Genomic DNA, 13,988 nt, shown 5'->3' with positions numbered 1-13,988 from the left:
TAAATATTGTAAAAAAGTCATAAAGTCAAAGAGATAAATGAGGAGAGAATTGTATATGATTAATTCAGCATCTATCATGAATTAATTTTAATTTAGCAGCTGGATTGGAAAGGTCCAGGATGATTGATTTTTCTTTCCTCAATTTTCCGACGACCAAGGTTTCAATGCCGATGAGAGTGTAACGGTAGGGGCACTTTGTAAACGGCGTCACGAGCTTTGCTTGTTCACTGATGCCTTAAAACGCCGTCGTGCAGGTGGCTTTCAAGTTTCAAATACAGAAATCAGAGAATTACAGACATCTTGATCCTCGCTAGCTGACAATTAGGGCTCACTTTCTCTCTCTCTCTCTCTCTCTCTCTCTCTCTCTCTCTCTCTGCTCGTTGGGTTCACTCGCATTTTCCGGTATGCTCTTCAATACCAAAAGCTTTTCCCTTTACTTACAAAATCTGATAACGACATATAAACCCCATGTAAACCCGAACTTCACCCACACCCACCAAATCAAACTCATTTCGAGCCTCAAAGTAGTGTGGCGAAAAGATCAGAAACTAGACCAAGCCATAGAGAACGACAAACAGTACAAGCTCTGTGCCCGGGTCGTTAAGGAAGTCCTGAACGAACCGGGTCAAGTCATCCCGCTCCGTTACCTCGAAAAACGCCGCGAAAGATTAAGCCTCAACGTAAAAGTCAGAACTTTTCTTAACCGATACCCTGGTCTTTTTTATACTTATTATGATCGAATCAAGCCCAAATCTGATGCCGTTTTGTTCTTGCGCCCCAGTGATAGGCTTAGAGATTTTCTTGAAGAGGAAAGAAAGATATATGATAACAATGAGGAGTTGCTTGTCGCTAAGTTGTGTAAATTGTTGATGATGTCTAAAGATAAAGTTCTTAGTGTTGATAAATTGGTTCATGTGAAGAGAGAATTTGGGTTTCCTAACGATTTTTTAGTTAAATTAGTGCCTAGATATCCTAATTACTTTAAGTTAGTTGGGTGTCCTGGAGAAGGCCAATCATTCCTAGAGTTGGAATCTTGGAACCCCGACTTTGCAAAATCTGTTATTCAGTTAAGAGCAGAAGAGGAGGCTAAGTTAACGGGGATTCCCGTTCGACCTAACTTCAATGTGAAGCTACCTCCGGGGTTTTTCTTGAGGAAGGAAATGAGGGAGTGGGTTAGGGATTGGTTAGAACTAGATTACATATCTCCGTATGAGGATGTGTCCAATTTAGATCAATCTTCGCAGGAAATGGAGAAAAGAACAGTTGCGGTTTTCCACGAGCTATTATCTCTGTCTATTTTTAAGAGGATTCCTGTGCCTATATTAGGGAAGTTTAGTGATGAGTATAGGTTTTCAAATGCATTTTCAAGTGCTTTTACAAGGCATTCTGGTATTTTTTATTTGTCACTGAAAGGAGGGATCAAGACTGCAATGCTGAGGGAGGCATATGGGCATTCTGAGTTGATTGATAGGGATCCGTTGTTGGAGATTAAAGAAAGGTTTGTTGAGTTGTTGGAGAAAGGAAAACATGAATGGACGGAACAGTTGAGGTTGCAAAGGGAGGAGGTTAAGAAGGACATGGAAAAGATGGCCTTAAGAAGTGAGGATGAGGAGGAGAAATTGGATGAGCTCATGTATGATGAACAGATGTGAATCTGAAAGACTTGGAGGAATATGATATGATGAGCGAGTCTCACAATTAAAGCCTCAATCACAGGTATAGAAAGTTTAATTTCAAGTTGTAATGCTTATTGATATTCAGCTTAATGTTTTTGTCTTGAGAATTTTTAATATTGTGAAGAATTGCGGTGTCTTTCTCTCTTTCCTTTTGGGTAAATGTACCTTTTTTTTTTTCAATCCACTGCCAAGCAGGGGGATTTGTTTAAGATATTATAGGAATGATGAAGACATTGAATTCTGTATGTGTCATTGCTAAGTTGCTGAGCTCTTTCAATTATGGTGTTTGCATAAGTTTGTGTGTCTATCAAGTGACAACATTAGCAGTAGTTGATTTTCTCATGCTCTGTGACTTTTCTGTTTTACAAGGATACTTTATCTTTGGTTATGTATTTCTGCATGCAAAGTGATATATCAGATACGATTGGGATTTTCCAGGAGTTATTTCCTAATACTTAATTTTTTGGTTTTCTGTATAGTAGAAATTAATTATGTTAGTTTCGAAATTTAGTTTGTATCAGACTCCTTTGCTTATCAATAATATTGCATATTCAATCATTTACATTTTGAGTTCTGTGTGCATTTGTTGTGCTGCACTATTTTGCCATTTTTCACTTGTAGAAATCGTTGGGCCTTTGATTCTAACAAATATCATACATTCTCCATTTCTTAGGTATAGGAGTTTTAAGTTTGATTGTTGTATCTGAAATAGACCCCAGTGAGATGGAGTAGAGTATTGGAGAGCAATGAATCTTGAACATTGTGGCAACTTTGAGAGCTACCCTGGTAGTGTGATTGGACTTTGATACGCCTGCTACTTTTTTCAACATTAACATTTCCAGGATTGCTGATCCTGACATTGCTTGTTTTGATTCACTGCCATTAATAGAATTATGTTTTAGAATCTTTTTTATCCCCACAACACATAGTTGCTCGTCATCTCTTTCAGATTTCAATCTTGCTCTCTTTTTGGATACGCAAAGCATTTTAGCTCTTGTTCACACATTTGTTTCTGTTGCATGCAGCAATTAACCAGCAGTAGATGCCAAACCTATTTGATGTCTGTGAAAAACTTGGGAGTCAGGTATTTAGTAGGTCTGAGAAGTGTGGCGGATGCTTTTGGAACACGGTAATATCAAGGTTGGAGGAAAATGTCTGGTTCTCAGATAAATAATTAGATTTTTTTTCCACCTTGTGATAAATAAGACTTGCAATGAAGTTGTGCTTGACCAGAATAGCTGCCAAAGAGATCTTTTTTAACTGAGCCCAGCATGTAGCGTGGAAGCTAAATCTGTGGTATATGCATTAACTTCAAAGTCCTTATGTATTGATCGTGAGCGTGTAATGATTTTTCGACATTTTTCCCTTCTCCCATGCTAATCATATTTTGTTATCAAAAGATAATTTGGATTTTGGGGTGTTGTTCGACCACTCAACGCAGGCATTTATAAAACCAAACACAGGATTTTCTCTGAAATCAAAATCCTAAGCCAGAATAAAAGAATGTCCTGGGGGACCTGGTTCTCACCCATTTGCATTTCAATCTTCTCATTTCAATAGACAGCAATCCAAGTTGCTAGAATGCCCTAAAGCTAGCACTATATATTCTTCTCATTTCTTCTAAAAGTACTTGTGTTTTCTGAGTAATGCTATGGTAAACAGAGAAATTTTATTTTCTTGGTGGCTAACTTCAAAATATTTTCCTCTCGTGCTCTTATCTCTTCAACACATATGGTAGGAATAGAGTTGTTGGCAGGTAACAGCCTTAGGTTTGAGGCTGTACGTCACCTAAAAATTAGGCACACATTGAATGAGAGATGCATAACCAATTATAACCTGAAACTCTCCATAACATCCCCAAGAAAATTCCCCCCACTCCTTCAATCGTTTCTATTTTTTTATTTCTTCATAACCCGCCATAATTTCTAACTAAAAGGAAGCATGACAAAACTATGAATTCACATATATATAAATAGAAGCAGGAGCCGTTCTGAAACATCAATTTCCCCTCACCCTCTTTATTAATCAAAGATAGACGCCATGAAGACAGACGGTGTTGTTACAGTAGCACTCTTTGTGTCTGTGTTGGCAGTCCTTCCCCAGATGGAATGCCAGCTAAGGCCAAGACCGATGCCACTGCCGCCGCCTGCTCCCCCCCGGCCGCTATGTGCCTCCCAATTCGCTTTAGTGAACTATGCGTGCTCAATGCTGCCATACAACCCGGCTGCACCCGTACCTCCTCCTTCCCCTCCCTCTCCTAACAGCCCTCCTCCGGATGATGATGAATCGTTGCAAAGACATGGTCACCGACATAGGCACAGACACAGGCACGGGGGAGTTCACGAAGAGACACCCGAGGGAGAAAGTTGTTGCCGTTGGCTGAAGCAGGTCGATGATGAATGTGTTTGTGACTTGTTGGTTCGTTTACCTGTCTTCCTTGCCAGGCCTGTGCACACGTACACTGTCATTGTTGATGAGTCTTGCAACGTTACCTATGCTTGCAGTGGGCGGCTACGCCCTTAATTAGTTAGCACATTATCAAGCTTCTTAATTTCTGGATAATTTCTTATGTTATTGTCTGCTTTTACCATGTTTGAGGCGACTTTGTTGTGCTACACATTAGCTCAGTTTTTAGCCTGTTATTAATATTAATTCTGGCAGCAGTCTATCCGCTGGTTTTCGTGATAATGTATCCCGTTTCTATAGCTAAGTAACAATTTAATGCTAGGTGATGATGGGAATTTATTAAAAGCCAGATTCTGCGAAGTGTTCATTTCACTGCACAAAATACAACATCCATGAACCACCGATATACGAGGATAAAGGACTTGGCATGACCATTAGATATATGTTCCGCATTGAATTACTGAAGTTTCAAATTCTCATTCATTTCACAGATTATATAGCTCATGGATTCGACTCCTGTGTTCCGCAATTACATCCATGTGATGGAGAATATTTTCCAAAGATAATCGAACGCGAAAACACGACACAAAGGGAAAACAAACGATAGTTTCCGATTGACAAAAAGTTTATTCAAAGTTTACCTCTTCATCTTCAAAGTTCAAAACGAATAACTGTCTAGTCACAATTTGGCTTGTACCATATAAACCTTTTTTGCGTCTTAGTATATAAAAGAATCTATCTCTTCTCTTCTCTTTACATGGCGGTCCAGAAACGGGACCTATCCATACGCATTTGCATATCTTTTGAAAAGATAACCAAAATGCCAGCAGCACTTCTATCTTTTCATTTTTATGCACGTTATATACGGACAAGGCTGCGTTGCAGACTCTGTATGTAACAGCTCAGTGCAAACTGGCCTTGTATCAGCTGAGTTCCAACAGCTTTTCCTCTCTCCTGCAACGCGTGGATGCTCCCCATTTGCTATGTTACATACAGAGTCCGTAACATAGCAAGCTCCCGTTATATAATAGTAATGTCCATTACTTTTGTTATTTACTCGCAAAAAACAAAAAGGGAAGATAACATTTTTAACCTTTTTCCGAAGAAATAACGATACACGTTGAGGTTTGGGAAAAAGCATGGATTCCAGTCGGCTAACACTATGTTACGTTGCATTCAAAAGAAAAAATATCTATTAATACCCCTAAACTTAATGGAAACTACTCTAATTGAATTAAAAGAAATATTTTTAAATCTCAAAGAAAAAATGAGAGAAATTAAACAAGAAATAGGAAAAATAAAAATAGAACTATCTGTAATACAAATGAGTCAAAAGAAAAATAAAAAAGTAGAAAAATTTGAAATATTAAAATCAGGAATAATTGGAACAAGTTTTAAGAAACCTATAGAAAAACCACAAACAGAAAGTTATGATGATTGGTTTATAAAATTCCAATACCCAAAAATATTAGAAGAAACAGAAAAACTAAAAGCAGAATTAAAAAAGAAAGAAAAAGGCAAAGAAAAACTAGAAATAAAAGAAACAACCCCTAGTGATTCAGAGTAATGAAAGATAAATTAGAAGAACTTACTGAAAAATTTAGTGACATAAATCTTAGTGATTTAGAAGATTTTGAAAAAGAATATTGCATAAAAATGAATACTGCTGGAGGTCCAGAAATAAAACTTAATGTTGAAGAACCAAGCCATAGGTACGAAACAAATAAAAAGAAAAAATAGACCATTTTTTGAATATTACCCACCTATTAAAAATAATCAATGGAAAAAAGAATACCAACCTAATAACGACCACCTAACACCAATAAGCAATGCAGGCACATTTCTAGACTTAGACTGCAAAATAGATCCCCGAAAAACTTTAGTAGAATGGGGAATGCAAATGAAGTTATTTTTTATATTTAATGGATCTAGAGATGATTGGAATGTTGAAACAGAAGAAGAAAAAATAAATATATTTGCAGACATTTTAATAGCAAGTTTCATAAGAAATGTATTTAACTGGTGGAAAAGATTAAGTGAAGATACACAAAAATTAATAAAGGATTCAACCAAAATAGCATTAGGAGGAAATAAATGATTAGGAATTGAAAGAATAATTGAATATATTGCCAGTTAATTTTTAGGAGAAGACTGGTTACAAAATTCAGAAAATGAAGCAAAATATGATAAATTAGACGCTAGAATGAAATTAATAAACTTAACAATTTGTAATATGTGTTTTGTAAAAGAATATACCTGTGAATTTTCTAAATATTATTATACTCAATTCATGAGTCATGAAGACCAAAACATTTATAAGAATTTATACTATTCTAAACTTCCATATCCTTGGAATGGATATTTTATTAATGAATATGAAAAGTACACTAGTAGTAGTGATAATAGACTCCCAGATACATTAGGAGCTAGAATAAGATTTCTAAATACAAGATTAAGTGAAATATGTATTCAAAGAAGTTTAATAAAAAAGAGTAAAAATATAACAAAAATATATTGTGAAAAAACAGAGATCCCTACCCAATAAGGATGTTATGCGCCTTATAAACGAAGAAAGAAGTTCTACAAGAGAGAAAAAAGATATAAAAAATACAATAACTTTAAGAGAAAATACCGAAAATCAGGAAGAAAATATAAAACCCAAAGAAAAATATTAGACAAGTCCAAATGTAAATGTTGGAATTGTAGAGAAATTGGACATATTAGTACAGATTGTACAAAAAAGAAAGTTAAACTTCTAAAAGAAGATTTTGAAAATATAAAGAATGACTTAGAAGAAATAAATAATCTATCAGATTATGAAGGAGAAGAAGTTTATATGGTAGAAGAATCAGAAAATGAGTCAGACTAATGAAGAACTTATGGAAAATGAAAAAAATAGAAGAAATTGAAGAAATAGAGAAAGAAGAGAATAAAGGTGGATATAGTCTTGTTGCCACTTTTAATAAAGAAAAATATAACAAACTTTTAAAACTAAATATGGAGAAACCTGAATATGGAATAATACATAGGTTTAGAGACATGTTTAAAAGAAAACGAATAGTATTACATGAATATTATGAACAAGAAAAGGCTGTAACAATTACACAAGCTGAGGGAAACATTAGATTTAGTTTAATAAATAAAAGATCTATAGACCTAGCATTAAGAAAAATAAAAAATGAGTCTCAACAAAAGAAAAAATTCAATATGTATATTTAGTAGAAATACAAATCTTAATAAAATCTCTATTCAAAGAAGGAATAGATAGCCACATAGTTTTATCATTACACGATCAAAGATTTACTAATCCTAGCATAGGACATTTAGGGACAATAAAAGGAAATCTATGTTATACTAAATTACTATTTACTTGTCACCCTAGATATTGCGTACATATAAAGGATAAAAACATAGATGAAACATTAAGTATACATTTTAAACTATTAAAAAAGAACCTAATGAAGGAAGGAAATAGAATAATGACAATACATTACTCAGCTTTATATAGTTTTTGTAATTCAAATTATGGAGAAATATATGGAAATAAACCTTACATAGAAATAAATAAAGATTGTGAAGATATAGCAACATTTATAGAACCAGTAATTCAAGATTATAAAATTCCTATTAATTATGAATTAAATATAGATGATAGAAAATAATTTTTAGATAATAATAATGAAAACTCCATTATCCATATAAGTTTTGCAGGAAGAACCTTAGTAAGAGGAAGTTCATCTAGAAGATTAAGTACTGATAAACAAATAGTTAAATCCATAGCAACTAACAACGTAATAAAAATACTTGGACAATATTTTAATGAAATAGATTATACAGCAAAAATACCTATACTAGTAGATACTGGTACAAGTCATAACTATATGAATCACACTAAAAATAAAGGACTTTTGGTAAAAGAAAAAGAAATTCCATATGAATATACAGATTTCAATGGGAATAAACATATTTGTAAACAAGAAGTTAAAGTTCCTATAATCATAGAAGGACTTAGAATAATAGTGTCTTGTTACATAGATTCATTTATGACCACATATCCAGAAAAACATATAGTATCAGCAAATAGTTTTTTAAATAATTTAGAATATTATAAGATAGAAAAGCATAGAATAACCTTACAAATAGAAGGTCAAAAAATAGTATGTGAAACATGTTAAGACAAGCTTATATAACATACCCTATGTCTGTTTATATACAAATAAATATAACAGAAAAAGATATAGACACATGTGCCTTAATTGACACAGGCAGTGAAATAACCATAATGAAATCCTTTTTATCAAGCAAATGGGAACTCAATGGAAAATTAAAAATTATTGGAATAACAGGAGACAAACAACAAGTAACTCAATCTTTACTAAACTTTGAAATATTGTTAGGAAGTAAAATAGTACATATTAATCAAATATTTCAATACAATAATATGGATTGCGATATCCTTTTAGGCAATGATTTTATACAACAATTCCAATATTACCAACAAACTTCATATATGATCACTTTAAAAACACCTTGTAATCATATTCTTCGTATTCCTCGTGAATTTAAACCCTACAGAGTTCAGCCAGCCCAGCGTGGTGATAAGTACATTTATGAAAAACACTATCTAATACAAAAAGGACAAAGTTATAATATACAATTAGAAACAATAAAGTCGCAACTTGAACAAGTTTATAAAGAAAACCCATTATCATTATGGAAACCAGATCATCCTAGAGCAAAAATAGAATTAATTGAAAACATGATAATAAGATTAAAACCCATGATGTACACAGAAGAAGGTAGGGAAGAATTTAAAATCCAAATAAAAGAACTCTTAAATTTAAAACTCATTTGAACTAGTAATAGTCCACATAATAGTCCAGCCTTTATGGTTAGAAAAAGATCAGAACATGTTAGAGGAAAAGTGAGAATGGTAATAAATTATAAAGAACTAAATAAATATACAAAATTTGACGGATATTTTCTCCCGAATAAAGAAGTACTGATAAATCTTGTAAAAAATAAAACTTATTATTCAAAGTTTGATTGTAAATCAGGATTTTGGCAGATAAAAATGGAAGAAAATAGTATTCCTTATACAGCTTTTAGTACCCCACAAGGACATTACGAATGGCTAGTAATGCCTTTTGGACTAAAAAATGCCCCTCAAATTTTTCAAAGTCGAATGGATAAAATATTTAAAGATTATAAATATATTATAGTCTATGTCGATGATATATTAATTGCATCAGAAACTATAGAAGACCACATAAACCATTTAAAAGAATTTGTTAATGTATGTATTAGAGAAGGAATAGTACTATCAGAAAGAAAAGCAGTTATAGAACACAGGAAAATAGAATTTTTAGGAATGATCCTTGACAAAAAAGGAATAAGACTCCAAAGTCATATAGGAAAAAAGATTATAGAATTCCCAAATAAGTTGGAAAATAAACAACAAATACAAAAATTTTTAGGATGTTTGAATTATGCAGAAGGATTCATAAAAGATTTAGCAAAAAAGAGGAATATACTTCAGAAATTACTAAGAAAAAATAATACTAGAGGATGGAGTGAAGAATACACAGAAACTGTAAAAAAATTAAAGGAAGAATGTAAAAATCTTCCAGCATTAAGATTACCAGAAGAAAATGATAAATTAATAATACAAACGGATGCATCTGATTTATATTGGGGAGCAATTCTCAAAACTGATATAAACGAGATTTGCCGATATACCAGTAGAACGTTTAATCAAGCACAAGTCAATTATCTCGTACATGAAAAAGAACTACTTGCTATATATAAAGGAATTAAAAAATTTTCATTATTTTTGCTCCAGAAGTAATTTATCGTAGAAACAGATAATTCTCAAGTAAATTCTCTTGTCAATAGAATTTTACCAAATGAACCTTAATATAGAAGATTACATAGATGACAAGTTTATTTGTCTTATTATAATTTTAAAATCATACATATAAAAGGCACTAACAATTTCCTTGCAGATTTCCTAAGCAGGAACATAGAATTCAGAAAATGAATGCAGAAATAAATAAAACTATATCTGCAATAAATACCGAAATACAAAGGCTCAAGGCCGAGGCATCTGACATGCTTGATGCAATAAATTACATGAAAGAGGAAGCAGAGGGCCATGAGAAGGGAATACATTTGTTAGAGTCATACATAAACGACCTAACCAAAGGGCTTTCAATAAACACTAGCCCAACAAATATAGGAAGTAGTAGTGGACCAAACCCACAGCAAGAACTGGTCTCTGACCCAATTGTCAACCGAACCATATCTATAGAAACAACCGAATCACAAAAAGCAACTTCTTCAAAAAAGTTTATCAAAATAAACAACTCTCCTCCAGAAGAAGAAGAAAAATCATCTCCTCTAAATCCAAAAGAAGAAGAATATAAACAGTTTTCCATATGGGTATATTCTACTTGTTCCCACAACAATACAATCTTCAAATTTCCAGGAAAAAATATGTATCCCAGGATGATAGCCATAAAAGGAGCAGATCCACTCCTTGTTGGAAAAATAGCCAAATACGAGTATCTAGACTTAGTATATCCAGACACAGACCTTAGAGAGTTTAGATGAGCTATTAGTTAAAAAGGTTTCTAAATTTGCCCAAAAAAGGTCCATATATTTAAAATTATACACCATTAATCCAGAATACCATCAGAATGTAGAATACCAAGCATATTATATGATCTTAGTGTGACATATTACAAAGAATTTTCAATTAGAAATAGGAACTGAATATACAAATGTTCCTCATATAACCAGTACATGGATAAGAACCCGTAGAGCTCGAGGAATAAAAACAATATGGAGTATCGCTAAAGATCTCTATAAGAGAAATTATAGAACAATTATTCGTTTTCAAAATTATATTCTTGTGACTTCAGAAGAAAGCCATACACCATCCAGTATCCTTCTAGAATTCATCAATGAAATCAGTACCATGAGATTCACTAGTAGCAGTGAAACCATGCAGCAGGCCTATCAGCTTATGGAAGCAAAATAGCCTAGCAAATAAAAGATGTTGGTATCAGAAATAAAAAATAAAAAGATGTTCATGGCAGACAGAGAAGATAAAAAGATGCTTGTGGCAGACAGAGAAGATAAAAAGATGTTTGTGGCAGACAGAGAAGATAAAAAGATGCCCGTGGCAGACATAAAAGATAAAAAGAAGAAGATAAAAAGAGAAAGAGACGTTCTAAAAAAAAACATATCTCATAACTCTCTGAACAATGATTCTGTAAACACTTCCTTGCTCTAAAACCATAAATCAGATCATCATAAATTATTAACACAATCATCAGAGAAAAGGGAAAGAAACCTAAACTTATCCAACAACTCTTCAACAAGCTGATCAAAATCCATACAGTAAAGCCATCTGAGTCCGCAGATCCCGCTGAGGCAAGAGGCCGTTAAGGGAATTGGACATCCAGGCTGCAGGTCACTGGAAAGAGATCGGAAAGGGAAGAAGCGAAAGAAAGTTAGGTAATAATTCTTAAACTTTATCTCTTTGTGGAGGTTGTTGATAATTGATAGATGAAACGATTTGTAGAGGAAGAGCAAATTTTTATAATGAAACAAACCTTTAATTATCTTTTATGATATGAATCATAAATTTTATTTAGGAGAATCTAAGGAATTCAACTACAAAAATAACATATAATGAATATATGATGATCATAGACTTTAATTTATGATCGTTTAAACAAAGTTCATATCTGTTTAGTAAACAAGAGCTTGTAAGAACAGAAGATTTATTAGCCATATACTCACTGGATTTACCTCCAGAAATAAAACGAAAGATCATAAAATATATTGAAATAGATAACCTAAAACAGTACATAATTATGTTAACAATAGAAGAAACAATCGATATAGCAAAAGCATACTTAGAACAAAAAGGTTATAGAGAAGAACTTTCATATACTTATAATTCTGATAATGAAGAATTTGAAATATAATTTATAAATCTGTTCCTATAAGAAAAATACTGGATAATTGTATATTGGCTGGAAACCAAGGTGTGCGGGCTACTGGTCCAAAGGAGATTTAAATATCTTGGCTTGCCAAGGATCTCATCACTCTGGTAAAACAATGCCACGTACAACTACCCCTGGTATTAACTAAAATATACTTTATATATGCAGAAAGAAAATAAATCCTTTAGTTATACATATAAAATATCTTTTATTATTATTATTTTTTTTTGTAGATTTGCAAACCTGTATTTATAAAATAATGAAATAGCATCTATGTTGATTATTTTGTTTATCTTTGTTTATAATTAATTCTGTTTTATTTTATAAATCAGTTTATCTTTTTTTTTTTTGGTTCACACGAACAAGATGGTATCAGAGCCATAACCATAAATGTGGATCCTATACAGTCAATAGTTGATAGTTTATACACATTAAAAGTATATAATAAAGAAGAAATAAAAAATTTAATAAAAGCATTAAAAACTGATAAAAATAATATAAGAAATATAGAACTTGAGTTAACCGAGGAGCTTAGAGAAAGATTTATAGATACAACAGGAGGTGAGATATTGATAGAAAAGAAAATGAAATTTATTGATAAATTTATAAACTTTTTAATATATTGGTATAAAACCGAAGCACTATGAATCAAGTTGTTAACACAATACAAGAATTAGTAAATAGTATAGAACATATGTGTCTAGGATGGGAAATCATAGTAAATACATATATAAATTTAATAAATCAGAAAATAGACTTACTGGAGCAAGAAAGAATAAGATTAATAAATTTAGGACCATAAATTTATTTTGAACTTATAGATTTATATGAATTCGATAACCATTTATTATTATTAAAGGAAATCAATAGAATTTTAGAAAGAATAAAAAATAGATGTAGAAGGGATGGAAGAAGACAAATACTTCCACAATTATAGAAAATAAAGAAGAATAAAAAGACTTAAATGAAATTTGACAAGAAAAATAAAACAAAAAACGTAAGGTACATTAATTGTAACTTAGGCGCTCTCCTTCTCAAAAAAGCCAAAGCAAGCAAACCTTATCCAGCGAGGTTAAAAGTTGAATATGACAGTGACTGGTGAAGTAAGATACCGTCCTAAATTGATTTTTTTAATTCGCTTTGACCCTTCAGTTTTTTTATTTCTCTTGTTGGGTATATGAGAAAAGATTTCTTATTTTAGCCTTTCTGTTTGCTTCTCTTTTAATATATGGTTATAATATGCGTATGGACATATCATACTCTTACTGTATGTATTCATAATCCTGCTGATTGGAGTCAAGTGGCCGAGGAAGACAATGGTTATTGGATGGAACCGAACAAATTGTAGCCTTTCTACTTTTGTTTGTTCTTATTATTTCCTACTCATAAGTCATTATGCACAAAATGACAAAATCCATAAATCTTACATAACCAAACGCGACAAACTTTATAGTCTTTATATTCTTTTTTGCTCCGTCTTTATTTCATTCGAATGCTAAAACTGTGATAGCAAAAGGAAATAAATAAAATAAAAGGGCATATTAATCAATTGTGTGATTTGTGATCGAGGGTTCGCACCACATGTAAAGTGGGACCTGATGTGAAAGAGAGATGAAATAATTATATAAGTTCGTACCCACTGATTCTACGGAAGTCAACGCCTTCTCTGTACGGCAATATGCTCTTGCGCGTGGCGGATTGCAGCCGCCGTCGCCAAAGCTTTACGGCTCCTTTCCTATCACTGATTTTTTTAGCTAATAGCATGCTCCTTCGCAACAGTCTCGAAACTTTGGTGAGATCATCCCTCTACAAATTTTTTTTTTTTTCTCTTTTATCATGCATTTTTGTCTTATCGAGTTTTATGGTCATTCTCGGAGGAGTGAATTTCATT

At 32.5% G+C, this 13,988-nt stretch overlaps 2 protein-coding genes across 2 annotated transcripts; both read left to right on the top strand.

The window, feature by feature from the left end:
• The first annotated feature begins 13 nt into the window (after nucleotides 1–13).
• Nucleotides 14–3,037, top strand: LOC102623745 (protein WHAT'S THIS FACTOR 1 homolog, chloroplastic). Its single transcript, XM_006479690.4, has 2 exons — nucleotides 14–1,716; nucleotides 2,702–3,037. Exon 1 carries the CDS (start codon nucleotides 405–407, stop codon nucleotides 1,650–1,652), a length of 1,248 nt encoding a protein of 415 aa, XP_006479753.2. The 5' UTR covers nucleotides 14–404; the 3' UTR covers nucleotides 1,653–1,716; nucleotides 2,702–3,037.
• Nucleotides 3,038–3,236: 199 nt separating this feature from the next.
• Nucleotides 3,237–4,266, top strand: LOC102623449 (uncharacterized). The gene has a single exon (XM_006479689.4). The coding sequence runs from the start codon at nucleotides 3,717–3,719 to the stop codon at nucleotides 4,197–4,199; it is 483 nt and encodes a 160-aa protein (XP_006479752.2). The 5' UTR covers nucleotides 3,237–3,716; the 3' UTR covers nucleotides 4,200–4,266.
• The last annotated feature ends 9,722 nt before the right edge of the window (nucleotides 4,267–13,988 follow it).

Source organism: Citrus sinensis, chromosome 3 (genome assembly GCF_022201045.2).
Source record: "Citrus sinensis cultivar Valencia sweet orange chromosome 3, DVS_A1.0, whole genome shotgun sequence".
NCBI classification, from domain to species: Eukaryota; Viridiplantae; Streptophyta; class Magnoliopsida; order Sapindales; family Rutaceae; genus Citrus; species Citrus sinensis.
The sequence above is the reverse complement of the archived record's forward strand: the minus strand, read 5'-3'. Positions and strand labels throughout refer to the sequence as shown.

What these genes read in the sequence shown, in the direction of transcription:
- LOC102623745 (XM_006479690.4), top strand. Translation starts at nt 405, where the DNA reads ATGCTCTTCAATACCAAAAGCTTTTCCCTTTACTTACAAAATCTGATA.
- LOC102623449 (XM_006479689.4), top strand. Translation starts at nt 3,717, where the DNA reads ATGAAGACAGACGGTGTTGTTACAGTAGCACTCTTTGTGTCTGTGTTG.